Genomic DNA, 13,975 nt, shown 5'->3' on the forward strand with positions numbered 1-13,975 from the left:
CAATATGTCATGGATGAGGGACAGATATATAAAAATATATATATATAAAATATAAATACAATATGACACATATCTACTTATATATACATACACATATATACACACTATTTTTATAAGAATATACTTATATAATATGCATTACGTATATATATACATACAGAGATATATATATAGAGATATAGAGATATATGTGACATATATATAATTTCTGCATGTCCCATCATCTCATTGAAATTCAAAATCCACACTAAATCTAAATACACAGCATACTACAACTTAGGCCAGTTGTGGAAGGTTAAAAAATAACATGCCATCATGTTTTACATCTCATCTTGACAAACATAATTTAGGAAAATCAAACTTACTCACTACTAGGTTGTTCCAGATAAATAAGGCCACACGTCCTAGAAAATCAAAATAAATTCTTATTTTTGAATGTGCTTTTGCAAGCAAACTATGCAATATCTTTGACTTCAACATAGTTAAAAAAGATACCAGTTCACAAAACATTTTTCTAACTTTAAAAAAAAACAGTTGACTCAACAGTTAACAACAGATCAACTACAGCCCTGCCAAGCCTGAAATAATGTTGTTGTTTGCATATTTATGTCAAAGCATAGACAGCAAAACAATTTTAGCTTGGTATAATAAAATTGCTTTCTTCCAGAAAGACAAGATTTGTAGATATATTGTTACTCAGTGTTTTGTACAACACAGCCAAGTGTGCTACAGCTGCGCAAAACATACTATAAAAAGGCATTTAAATATATTTTGTATTTCTTCAGTGTCACTGCAAGCCTTGTGGCATAAAGTTGTTTCCCTATTACTCTAGGTACATACCACTTCAAGAAAAAAATTCAGTTTACTCAAAAACAAACTAGGATATATATGCCTTCATTCTATAAACTATCGAAGGGTGATCTACCACTTTCAAAGGTTATTTAAGAGCTATTTGAGTCTTTTGTGATTCACAAGGCAAAATGTTAAGTAAAAAAATTATTTAGATAGTAAACCAATCCTCTTTATATCTGTAAAAAGCCTGAAGTGAGTAGCTATCACTTGTCATGCTACTCTTACTACTGTTTGTACTGTAACAAGGAGGTTGTTTAACATAGCATTGTTATACTTACGGAGTAAAAAGTAAGAGGTGTTTATTTAATGCATGTAAACAGCTCAATTTCACTGTTCTGCAAATATTAGCCCACACAGCATAAATGAGCTCCTATAACATACAATTTGAAAAATTCAAATACTTAAATGTTGACAGACAAAGAAATCAATTTCAAAATGAAAAAGCATACACTACCTTTCAAACTTGTGGTATAGTGCAAATAATACATCGTATTTCTTTTTCAGCCTTGATACAGTGCTATCAACTTTAGTGCTTACAGTATCCATGTTAACATCCACCTCTTTCAGAAACTGAAAAAATGTGCATACACTGAAAAAAGGGGGGGGAAAAAAGATGACACATTATCATAATTTTTGAAAACAGGTATTCTGAAATAGCTCTTTTAAAAGAGAAAATAAAAACAAATCTCCATGAAATCCCATTTCTTCACTAGACTCCAGCATGTTCTTACTACTGTTACCAGTGACTGAACTCTTGCCTTGGGAAATGTTACTTGTTTACCTTGAGCCCCACCTTCACATTTTCCAGAGAGTAGCAATACTGTTCAGAGGTATCTTACAATACAGGCTCTACTATAAAAGAAAAAATTTCTTGCCTAGTACAGATATTATGTCTGGAAGTCAGAATTTGCTAACTAGACACACCTTTGTTCTTGCTCTACTGGTAATACCACAAATATCCAACACACATGTCTCAGCTCTCCTGCTCTACTTTAAAAACACTCCTACCAAGAACGTGAACCTTGGCTCCATCCATGCTAAAGAAAGACCTAGGAATGAAAACTGAGATGGACGCCTTGAATTATATAGAATTTCAAGTCTTTCAACACAACATCTCCACCCTTTGGAAATATTATTACACAAGAGATCAAATTTCTCCCTACCCATCTATGTAATATTATGGCCACCAAGGAAGCCTTTTGTTACATTCATAACTAAAATGAGCAGATTCCTAAAAATTAAAGAGAAGGAAGCTATCAAATATTTTCAATATTTCAACTGTATCAAATATATTTTGATCCTTTATCAGAATATAATATTCCGAGAGATTTTTTGATCTTTGTCAGATTAAAGATATAAGATACAAAACCAGTCAGAAGCTCATTTAAGAATGCTTATCATGGAATAAAAGATCTTTCCAATATATCTGAAGGCTCTAGAGGATGACTAGTAGAAATCTCTGCCAATTTGACCTTATAGCTGAGAAAAAGACCAGGGCTAACAAGCAACTGAGTACTGCATCACAACCAGCAGAGTAATAGCTTACTCTTTGAAAACCTAAGGGAAAAAGTCTCTCACTTTTCAGCACAAGTTTGTCTGTGGAACTGGGTGGAACACGCTGCACAAATGCAATTGGCTTTCACGCGATTCCAAGGCAGCCAACACTGAAGAGATTAAGTCAAAACATTGCACCTGACCCTGCTCTGGGAGATGATGGAAGGTAGAAGAGGGCATGGAGAAGTCTGACCATAACAGATGGCTTCAAGGAAAAGGATATTCTGGCCCAAGCCTGAAGTTATTGCCAGGACTTAGCCTCCTGTCCTAGAGCAACGAGAGGCTCTGCTCCTGCACACGCTTTCCACACACAGGGGAAGATGGTACTGGAATTCTTTCCTTAGATGAATGCAACACAAGGCTGCTGTTCCCACCTAAATTTACCTTAAAAGCAGATACTATAATCTTAATTTCTGTATTATGAACTTAATTAATATACAGTAATATACTGTAATAACAGTAACACACCCTCGGCAAAAAGAGTGCATGAAAGTACAAAGTTTAGCCTGGCATTAAAATGTTTGAGAAAGAGCAGCATGCTAGTAAACTGTTTGAAGAGCAACGCTTCTTTTCCCCACTTCTTGATTTAGCCTAAGCCTAATGCTGGGAAAAAGGTTTTATAGAAAATCATCATAGAGGTAAAGACAGAAAGAAAGAAAGAAATATTTTAAGTGCAATTTGCACCAACCTAAACTGATGAATACTTCAGGGAGAGCAAGAACAAGAATGAGATGAGTGATACAACCAAAGCCAACCACAGATGAATCAAACAAGTATCACTGCTCCCTCAACTAAAATATGACAGCAAGACTTCTAGTTTACCAATATATTCATAATTTCCTTAAGTAACCTTCATTGTAAAATCAACTAGTCTGATATGCACAAAGATTCACTATGCTTTAAAAAGATTCAATTTATAAAAATGTTGACAAGTTAATTGTTGAAATCTAAAGTCACACACTTAAACTCACTTACCTTATGTTTATACTTTTCAAAAGCTCAGTGAAAGTAAATGTCACTTCATCCAGATCAATTGCTACAATAAAGATACATACACCCCATGTTTCCTTTTTCTTTGTGTTACAAGCCTTTTTGAAAAAAGAGAAGAAAGTTTTTATTAATCAACAGAAATGGGTAATGCATGGAAGGCAATAATTTGTCCAAACATGTTTAGAAATGGTTAAACAAAACATCCTCAAACAAACATTTGACAGCCAATTATTTTACAGCAGAAAACCATTCCAGGTTTCACCATACAGGTAAAAGACCGAACATTTCAACTCTTATTCCTACAATACAAGATCAATTTTACCCATATAATTCAGCAAACTTCGAAATACAAGTTTTGGTTCCATGGAATGTTTGTGCAAAGTAGAAGTCACGATTTTTTTTTTCCTAAATTACCATATTTGATCATAACAAAACACTGAAAGTAAAGGAATAAGAAGCCAAGTCATAAAAAATATAACTGAAATCTTTACAATGACAGGCAATACTCATAAATGAGTACAGCTGTGTCAACCACTAATCACTGTGGTTTGCTAAACCACAAACCCATCTCTGCTTAGTAAAATGTGATAGTAACAAGCACTTCCAGCCATTTTCCTACCATACATCTACATTTAAAGTCTACTTTCTGCTATTTAGAAGGTGAAAGTTATAACCAATCATCCTTCATCAAAAGAAGCCAACCCACAATGACAGACACATGGAGTAGAACTCCTGATGATGGTGCACAAGCCACTCACTCGAAGCCAGACAGACATCACTTAAGATTCCAATACCCTTCCACCAAAACAGCAACTCAGTGGAAAATCCCTGAAGAACTTGTAGAATTATGGACAAAAAACACTTAAGCAGGTATATCCCAAGTTTTGGAAACAAAGCTATCTTGAAGACAAAATTAGGCATGGGTGCAGGCCAAAACTGCAGAAACAGCAAACTTGTAAAATGCTTTTCAGACATCCAGCATCCTTGTAAATAAAACTGCAAAAGCACCCAGGCCCACAGCAAAGGCGCGGGATCTGAACGCATTTTCCACAGCTCTAGGTTGGATATGACATCTGTTGGAGGACAGAGGTGAAATGGAGCACCAGGAGCAAGTGAATAGAAACACTGCATTCCTGCCCTTCTGCACTCCTTAGCTTTAACCTACTCCCTGGCCTATGTTTTTCTCCTTTCCCTGGATCACTCCACCTAGCTGCCACCTAGACAACACCAATGTGAGTTGCAGGGGCCTGTTCACTCTAGAAGATGTTCCCCAAAGGCAGTAAGACAGCACCAGACCTAACTCACTCCATCTTAAGTGGTCTTCCAAACCTGCTCCGAAACCCTCTGCACTTTCAGCATCCACTCATGTCCTTGCTTATTCAGCAGTGTAACCATGACCAATAACCCACTCTGCCCATAAATGATACAATTTCACTATTACTGCCAACATTTTGTTTTGGTGATAGTTGTTCTGGGTCTTTCTTGGGAACAGTATTTATACATCAGGGAAGAGTGGCTGGGGGCTTTCTCCAAAGAAGAAAAACTTTGACTGGCTTGTGCAATTGTTAATAGTTATAGAACAGGCTTCAATACAAAACTAACCAGCCACCCTCAACAATGTGACAACTGACAATTATTTAAGTCACTATTTTCTTCCTGCATTTCTATTTGAGTGTTTCTACAAATCATGACTCCTTGCACAAGAGACAATTATTTTGAAATAAGCTGTTAACAGACTGAGATGCATTTGTTGATACACAAAGGGATATAAAAAATTATGAAGGTTAATGCTAGCTAGTGAACTACCAAGAAGGAAGACTACTCACCCTGAGCATACCCCTGCCCCTGGAGTCAGCTGACCTTGTTTATTAAATAAGTTCCTTTCACTCCATGCTCCTGCAAACTCAGGCCATGATGTTGTCCTGTAAACACAACATCTCATAGGGCAGGAGGACTGAGTGCTACCAAGCAATTAAATTGTTCCTGGTTTGTTGCCTATCCAAACAAGCCTAGCTTTCCTGGGCAGCCCAGCTCAACTCTGGCAGGATGAATGCTAGAAGGCCACAGCAATGCTTTATTTGATAGGAAAGAGGTCTGGTTTTGCAAGAACAACCTTTAAACTCCTTGCCCAGTATGGTTGGAGGTAACAAATCATTTGTTTCTACCATTAAACAAGAAAGCAGTCTCAGAGGCAGCCTAGCAATCCATGAGATTCAAACCATTACAAACAGCCAAACTCCAGTATCAGGACTACTCCCACACCCACTGTTGGTGGTACAGGATGCTTTGGACACCTTCTCCCCAACACAAGATGTTGGATGACTGCTGGCCTAACAAGAAAAATTACACACAACCCAAGATATATAGATTATGGGTTGGGGTTTTTTTCCAATAGCAAAGAAAAGGTGAGCAAGCAGCACCTGAGCATGCCTGCCTTATAACATAGTAGAGAGAGGAAGGAGATGAAAACATGAAAGAACACCAGACTGGGACTACCCCACCAGCTGCTGCTGGTTAAAACAACCAAAGACACAGGTGAACTGCAGTTTTCTCAGAAAATAAGGTATCTGCCATAGCCATGCATGAAAATTCCAGTGATTTTAACCCATAAATATTGTTGTGGTTTAACCCCAGCTAGCAACTAAGTACTACACAGCTGCTTGCTCACTTCTAGTCCCTGCAGTGGTGAGGAGTGTCAGAAACCAACCATCGCAGCTTGAGAAAAGAACAGCTTAATAGCTGGAACAAAATAAAATGCAGCAATAATAACAACAACACTAATAGTAACTGCAATGGAAATAAAAGAGAGAGTCATAAAACCCAACAGAAACAAGTGATGCTCAAGACATTTGCTCACCACACACCGAATGATGCCCAGCCCATCCCTGAGCAGCAATCAGCAACTCCCAGCACAACTCCAATGCAATTTATATAGTGGGCATGATGTTCTTTGGTATGGAATACCCCTTTGGCCAGCTCAGAACACCAGTCCTGGTCATGCTCCCTCCAGATCTTTGTGTGCATGCCCATTGGCAGAGCATGGGAACCTGAAAAGTCCTTGATTTAGGGCAAGTACTACTTAGCAAGAACTGAACACCAGCATTGTCAACATTCTCATGCTAAATCCAAAACATAGCACTATACCAGCTACTGGGAACAAAATCAGCTTTATTCCTGCTGAAACCAGACAAATATAAACATCATGGGGCAGAGGAAGGGGAGAAGAGATAAGGAGATGTCTTCCTGGTAAGTCACACTCATAAGAACTCTCCTCTTCACACCCCTTCCCTCCCCAAGTTCTCTTCTTTCCTATACAAATGAGTTAAAGTTGAACAAATAACACAGCAGAATGACTTCTTCCAACTATTTTGCTTTGTTTACAGCCAAAGCAGATGATTCATCTCACAGGGACTTGAATGCATGGGAATGAAATGAAGACAAATTCATAGCCAGAAATTGATTTCTGCGTGTTTTCTTCTTCACCAGTCTGACTCAAGATCTTTGTTGATACAGTATCACTACAGAAAATGGGCAGGACAACAGCTCCACATCTGCCCTTGGCTGCCCTTCAGTTTCAGTAAGATGACTTGCAGTGATCTTAATTCAAGTCATCATAAAGCAAAGCCTACCTACCAGTTACTAGCCCCAAGATTATTTAACATCTAGCAGTCCACATAGATTTCTTTCTCTTTTTATCATCTTTTATTTAGGATTCCAAGGAAGCTATGCTATAACTTTGGGCAAGGTAGGTCAGTTCTGCTGAATCAATATAGTTTTCTGAAGGAAAAGATCTAAAACTCCTACAAAATTTTTCAAAATATTTCTCATTCTGGACTTACCACTACTTTTATTCAATCTGATTTTTACAAGATGACTAGTTTATTTAAATCTAGTGAAAACAACCTGGGAAGAGTCATTAGCTTAAAATGCTCATCCAACACTTAATTATTGTAAAATGGGATTCGTGCTTCTCTTCTTTACAAATGCAGCTGAAAGGTGTTAAAGGCAATAACAGGAATAACTTCTGTTCTTCTGCCTCCAGAGGTTCTCCAGTGCTAAAGAGTCTCAAGGAGGAGATGGTCACAGGAAGTCTCAGCTCTAGTATGCAGTTAGAGATGCTTACTCTTCTGCCAACACTGATAACAATTTTGATGACAGCCTACAAAAGTGACCCAGAAATAAACTTCAAATGATGTGTAAAAAAAGGTCAAGGGAAATGTACATGAGAAATATGCAAACACAGATGGATACTTGAATCAAATGGGATATAGGATGTCTCACTGTAAATATCAAGCACCTGATTTTTGAAGAGGAAGATATAGAGCTTGGCTTCCTAACATAAAATCTCAGTTACTACATTCGAATCAATATAGAGAACTAGCTTGATGGCACAAGAACACAGACATTTGTTAGAGATAGTCTAAAGGTGGTTACAGAGATGATCAGGGGGCTGAAGAGAGTTGGGGTTGTTCAGCCTGGAGAAGAAGATCTTACAGCATGTTCCAGTACCTCAAGGGAGCTATAAGAGAGATGGAGAGGGACTTTTTACAAGTGCATGTAGTGATAAGACAAGGGGGAATGGCTTCAAACTGAATGAGAGCAGGTTTAGATCAGGATTAGGAAGAAATTATTTACTGTGAGACTGATGACACACCAAGACAGGCTGACCAGAGAAGCTCTGGATCCCCCATCCCTGGAAGGGTTCAAGGCCAAGTTGGATGGAGCACTGAGCAATCTGGTCTAGTGGAAGATCCCTGCCCATGGCAGGGGGTTTGGAATGAGATCACCTCTAAAGGGTCCTTCCAACCCAAACCATTCTGACTTTACATGTTTATGACTACAGCAGGTGAAGGTGACTGGAGAGTAGACTCAAGAAACTCTCACAATAGAAAACTATTCAGAATAAAAACCTGCAGGAAAAATATCCCAGTGGAAAAAAAAAAAATCTGTGACCATTATAAGCCCTGTCTACATATAAGAAATTCTGTGTAAAGACAGATCCTCCATTTTTCAGCAATACCAGTCTTAAATTTTCTACTGAACATTGGGATGGAAGATTATTATTAGCTCACAACAGAGGAGATCAAATTCAAATATAATACTAGCTGAAAGTAATCAAGTCAATGGAAAGTACTGAACTAGTAAAAGTAGTTCATCTGATATGCAAAGTTCCCATTACACTTTTACATGCAGCAAGACTGGAGAGGTCATCAATCTCTCCCCAGGATAGGCAGAAGATGAGTAAAAAAAGAAACTCTATACCAGTTGTCAGAGCTTTTAAAGTCCAAGGGAACATACAAGCAGTGCATCTGCTGCTAAGATACCAAATATCATCAGCAAGAGGCCATGGAGATGATTTGTTTGTTTTGAGACTTTCAGTAGCTCTTCTTTTTTTAATAACAGAGGATCTTACAATATCTGTATTTTGCTCATCCATCCAAAGCTTCAATGGATTCAGGTTCAGTTCAGCTGCAGTTCTATAAATTAAAGACAAAGTCTAGACAGAAAATACTTTGTTAGCTCATATGTGTTTCATGCTTTTGCTAAAAGCAAGAGGCCTCTCTGTCTTTTAACATGAGGATGAGGTGGTTTACCAATTAAAATATTCTCTTTTTAGTAAGAAACCCCAACTGAAAGGAATTTATTCAGTTTAAACGTGAAATTTTATGGACTGGGGACACTCGACCTGCTGAACATGAACTCTTTGGTCTGTGCAGACCAACCTTCCATATTTAAGTAGTCTTTATTTCATTCCTCAAGTTAAGCTACAGTTTACCTTGTACATTTTCTTCACTAAGAAAGCAGTTCAACTCCTGCACAAATCAAGCGCTCTGCAGCCATCTGCATACCAGTGTAAGTCACCAGTTGGGGAGAATTTCAGGATAAAAGAAAAGTAATTAGAGACAAGAAAAAACGCCTAGGATGTCTTCATATGCTAGAGAATTTCTGAAGGAAAAGGCAGCAGTAATACATCTCTCATGGGGTACAGAATTGGCTGGTACAGAATTTTACACCACTGGCTTGAATTATAACAAAAACAAGTTAGTACAGTACTTGGGGGAAAAATAAATGGGGCTTAATTAGGAAAACCTAACTATGCAGACTGCAGATCTTTCACCACGACAATTTTTTAATAGCAGGTTAGACAAATACTTGATAAAAATGGCTCAGGAATTCCTGACTCTGAGCAGCTGAGCTGCAGCAGGAGAACAGTAAGCCACATTTCCCAAACAGTGCTATGAAAAGCCAGCAAAAAAATGGAGTTCCTACCCACACAGCACATATTACAGCCAACTAAGCCGATGAGCTCGAAGCATACCAGACCACTATGCCTTAAGGTCCATGGCAGACTCCAAATTCTATCAATTTCTTAAAGCACTTCCATTTTCTTTGGAGAAGTTTGGTTCCAATTTAGTCACCATATCATCTGTTCCTCACATGGGTTCTTTCCAATATATTCAGCAACAATTTGCTCAAGCTTCTCTTTCCTGCTTATATCACCCCATATTCTACTTCAGATTCTCACTGTGTTGTTATCTACCAAAACAAAGAGTAGCAGAACATAACAAACACCCTGAGCTTCTTCATAGCAGTATTAGTATGGCTTCCTTGACTACTTCTAATATCCCTTACACCAACAATCACATGCTGCTCACCAAAGTACATTAGTAATTCCACTAAATCTATTCATTCCATCTAGAATTTACAAGTACTATTGGTTCATAATACAGATTTCAGGAGAGTTACAAAAAATTAAGAGTACAAGAGAAGCAAGGATCAAAGCCAATGTTAAGCCAACAATCAGTGTGTAAAAGTTTTGAAACTAAGACTGTAAAAACTACAACTCTAAGATTCTGTTCATCTAGGTAGCTCAGTTTATTAAAGAAAATAAATTATAGAAAGAACAGAAGTATTTGTATGACACCAATGAAAATCTCCCATTTAGATAAACACTTCTATGTTCACAATAAGCTTGTGTGGGAGTTCAGCAGATATGAAAAGATATTAAAAAGAAACATCTTTCTGATTACACATCAGACACCTTCCTTCATCCCACACAGCAAGAGTGCTGATTCAGCATTTGGGGCTCTTGGGGATTTTGAGTTACCATTTTATTGTAGAAGAATGTCATTAAACTCAGCTGTCACAGAGTAAAGCTTTAATGTTCTCCTACTATGAAGGAAAACACCACCATATTTAACAGACAGCTGTAGTGCTGTTAACCCCCTCTGCAGACCTGGCTTTTACTACTAGAGGTCAGCCACGTTTTCCAGAAAAGTTGTGTTACCATCTCTCTCTTGTCACCTTGTCCCTCCTCCACACCTCTCAAAGAGGTTCAGCTGTTTAAAGGACTCACAGCCCAGCTGCAATAGGGTGCACCTGTATATCCTTGACTCACATGCTGTGGAAACAGATAACTGGAGAGCACTGAAAGGAAAGCTACAGTGCATGGAAAGGAAGTGCAAAATAAGAAAGCTGAAATTTCAAAGTAGCATCACTAGTAGCTCAAATGCTCAAAAGAAAAAAATATCAGAGTGGAAAGTTGAGACATCCTGAAGGAAAAAAAGCAGTGGCTCCAATGGGCATTGGCATTCATTCCAGGGAGTAGCAGATAACAGGTTTTCTCCTCCTGGCTGATGCCTGCCTGGCCAGTGAAATGTCTCACTGAAGCACAGGCACATTTAGGCTAGGTCACAACAGTCTAGCCATTTTTTGTGTAAATGCCTGCCAAAAATAATTGCTTTATACTTTTAAGCCACATGTACCTGGTTTGCAGAGTCTCTGCACATGCACCCTAAGCGACTCAAAAAGGACAGTACTACAAGATGTTTTCCTTTCAAGTCACTAATGTTCACCGAGCAAGGATATGGCAGACGTTCAGACTGCATCCTAACCCACATCTGCTCCCTGAGTATCTGCCAGTTACCACGGTACCTAAAGTCTGGGCCACGCTGCTTCCTAGTTACCACTGCAAGTGCCCTTCATGTCCTCAGAGATTTGGCAGGCACAATTCTAGTATCAACGACAATAAAACAAGGCCAGTGAGGCAAGAAAGGCAAGGTTCCAGGTCTTTGTACTTTGTAAATGGTTTGAGAGGAGGATTCTTAGATGCTACCTCTATTTCCATCAGCAGCCTTATGATTTAAGCTTTCTCAAGTCAAACCAACTACATTGCTAAGCAGAAGTGTTCTGGTAAGTATTTGTCTCAACTGGTGGCCTGCTGTTTAACTTTTTGCTTGAGAACAGAAAGCTGCTACACAGCTTCTGCTCCAGTTCAGAATTGAACAGGTTACTACTAAAGCTCACACATGCTGCTGGTGCTTGCAGGACAAACCCTGGGACAGCCCCTCCAACATAAAACTTTTACCTGAGGGAAGAAAAGAGCAGCCTCCTCCTGAATCCCTGCAACTTGAACTGGAGAGTCATCCTGAGAAGCTAGGCTTACTATAACAGCTTGACTTGGGAAAGAAGCAGCAATTAGCCAGGCTGTTACTTTGCTTCAGATTCAGATGAAGCCTGCTCTCAGCTAGAAGTAGCAACTCCAGAGCCTTCCAGGTCCCCATGGAGGCACACACTTGACAGCTTAATCATTTCAACACCCTGCAGAAAGAACTCTAAGTTTGAAAGGCCTTGGACTGAAATATAATGTAGATTTATTTTTTCCCTGGACATTGAAAGGCTCTCAACAATCAATTTTAATTGCAAGACAACACATATTAGTTATATATCATAATGAAGGTCTGGTTCTGAATAGGTAAAGGAAGCAATCTCCAGATGCTGAAATGTTTCCAACACCATGTATCTAATCTGGCCACTGCTGAGTAATGATCAGTGAAAACAAAATTTTACCTGTAAATGAAATTTGCAGGATTATAATGCAACCTGCCTTGTTTTTTTTCAGTCAAGGGAACTGACTACTGTTTTCATTCTTATAGGGGAACTCTACTATGATTTTAGGTAAATGCTTCCCATGAACATCTACGACCAGAAATTGTATCTGTTACTGAAAGAGCTGTGCACAGTCTCTCTTCCATGCTATTTTAAGTCCATGATGTGAATGCATCAAGACCTGGTATATCCACACTGCAGTTTAAAAAACACAGATTACAAACTATCAGTAGTGACAGCATAGCTGTGACAGGTCAGCTTAAGTTGCAGAAGGGTAAGCAGAAGTCAGAACATGTACATCAATGCAAGTCCACAGAGTGGGAATAATACCCCAGCTAGGTATTATGAAACTGCATCAGGACTCTACAACAAAGCTTCTGCCATGATTTAGCTGTATTATAGCTGTCCTCTGAGCCAGCTTGTTGACACAGCAGTCATACTGAGGAGAAGGAAAAGCAAAAATCAAGAAAGGCCCTAACACTTTATTAATCTGTTTACACATGCCCAATGACTAATTTGAACGGAAATGCCTCAGTGATAAGGACAGGTTAACATTATGCAACAAAAAAGGAAATGTTCCTGTCTCTGCAATAGTCATCTCCATACCCTTTTCTGCAGCCTCATAAAGGATGCAGAGGGGAAAAAATACACAGAAACAGACAGTAAGACTACCTGTATAAAGCTGACTAAGACATATTTGAAATAACTTGTAGTTTGAAGAATTAGCTGATCGCATGGTGCTGTTTTCTACTGCCATTTGTTAGTAACCTAAAAGGACTCCTAAACACGTACCTTTATCACAAAATATTAAAAAAAAAAAAAAAAGGGCAATCTATAGAAGATAGTTTACACAGACGTGAACATGGCAACACCCCACTTCAGTCTACCTTAACTTGGAAAAAGCTAAGTCACAGTACGTGAGCTTTGGTTGTGGGACGCTCGGCCGCGGCTGCAGCGAAGTTACGGCTCAGGATCTGAGCTGGGGCACAGGACAGACTCTGCTGCCCAGCGACGCTACGAGCAGCAGCTACTCACTAGAGCTCCATCCGCTGCCGACAAGCTCTCGTACGTCTTCCACGCTTTCTCCCTCACGCTCTCCGACACCTTCAGCGCGTCACAGAGCACGACGAAGTCCTCTTCGCCGACCTCGACCCTAGGAAAAACATCGCACATCGCCAGCGGGGACACGGGACCGCGGGGCGACCGCGGAACCCAAACCACCCGCTGCCAGAGCCGCCCCGGTGACACCGCCCCACACGCCGGGGCGCTGAGAGCCCCGGGGCGGCCCGCCCGCCTCCAGCCCGCTCCCGGCCCGGCCGCTTACCGGGGGGCGGCGGGCGGCGCGGAGCCGCCGTCGGGGCTGGGGCGCTGCGTCCTGGCGGCGCCCGCCCTGCGCGAGGGCTTGGGCGGCATGGCGGGAGCGGCTGCCGGGAGCGCCCGCCGCGGGCGGCACTGACCAGGGGCCGCCGGCTGCCGGCCCCCGCCCGCCGCCCGAACCGCGGGAAAACGGCGTCACCGCCGCTCTCCGTCACTTCCGCGCCGGCGGCCGCGCCCCCGCCCCGCCCGCGGCCCCGGACACGGGGCGGGACCGGGCGGCAGAGGCGGCGCGGCCCGGCCTCGCAGAGCCGCCCGCGCCCCGCGGCCGCGACAGGGACGGAGGGCTCGCCGTGCCTGGCACTTCAGGTCTCAG

The 13,975-nt window shown here is 40.6% G+C and overlaps 1 protein-coding gene across 3 annotated transcripts in view; it reads right to left on the bottom strand.

The window, feature by feature from the left end:
- The window catches only part of RB1 (RB transcriptional corepressor 1), a 68,795-nt gene extending 55,097 nt beyond the window's left edge, over positions 1 to 13,698 (bottom strand). For 2 of the 3 annotated variants that reach the window (XM_053936678.1, XM_053936679.1), the window contains exons 1-4: positions 13,321 to 13,458; positions 3,382 to 3,494; positions 1,307 to 1,441; positions 366 to 404 (exon numbers count right to left, since the gene is read on the bottom strand). In XM_053936678.1, the coding sequence (XP_053792653.1) occupies positions 366 to 404; positions 1,307 to 1,441; positions 3,382 to 3,494; positions 13,321 to 13,458 (425 nt within the window). Of the gene's footprint in view, positions 1 to 365; positions 405 to 1,306; positions 1,442 to 3,381; positions 3,495 to 13,320; positions 13,459 to 13,609 lie in introns of those variants that run through there. The other variant, XM_053936676.1, reaches the window with a different exon arrangement.
- Positions 13,699 to 13,975: the final 277 nt, after the last annotated feature.

The sequence above is a fragment of the Vidua chalybeata genome, chromosome 2 (assembly GCF_026979565.1).
Source record: "Vidua chalybeata isolate OUT-0048 chromosome 2, bVidCha1 merged haplotype, whole genome shotgun sequence".
Lineage (NCBI taxonomy): Eukaryota > Metazoa > Chordata > Aves > Passeriformes > Viduidae > Vidua > Vidua chalybeata.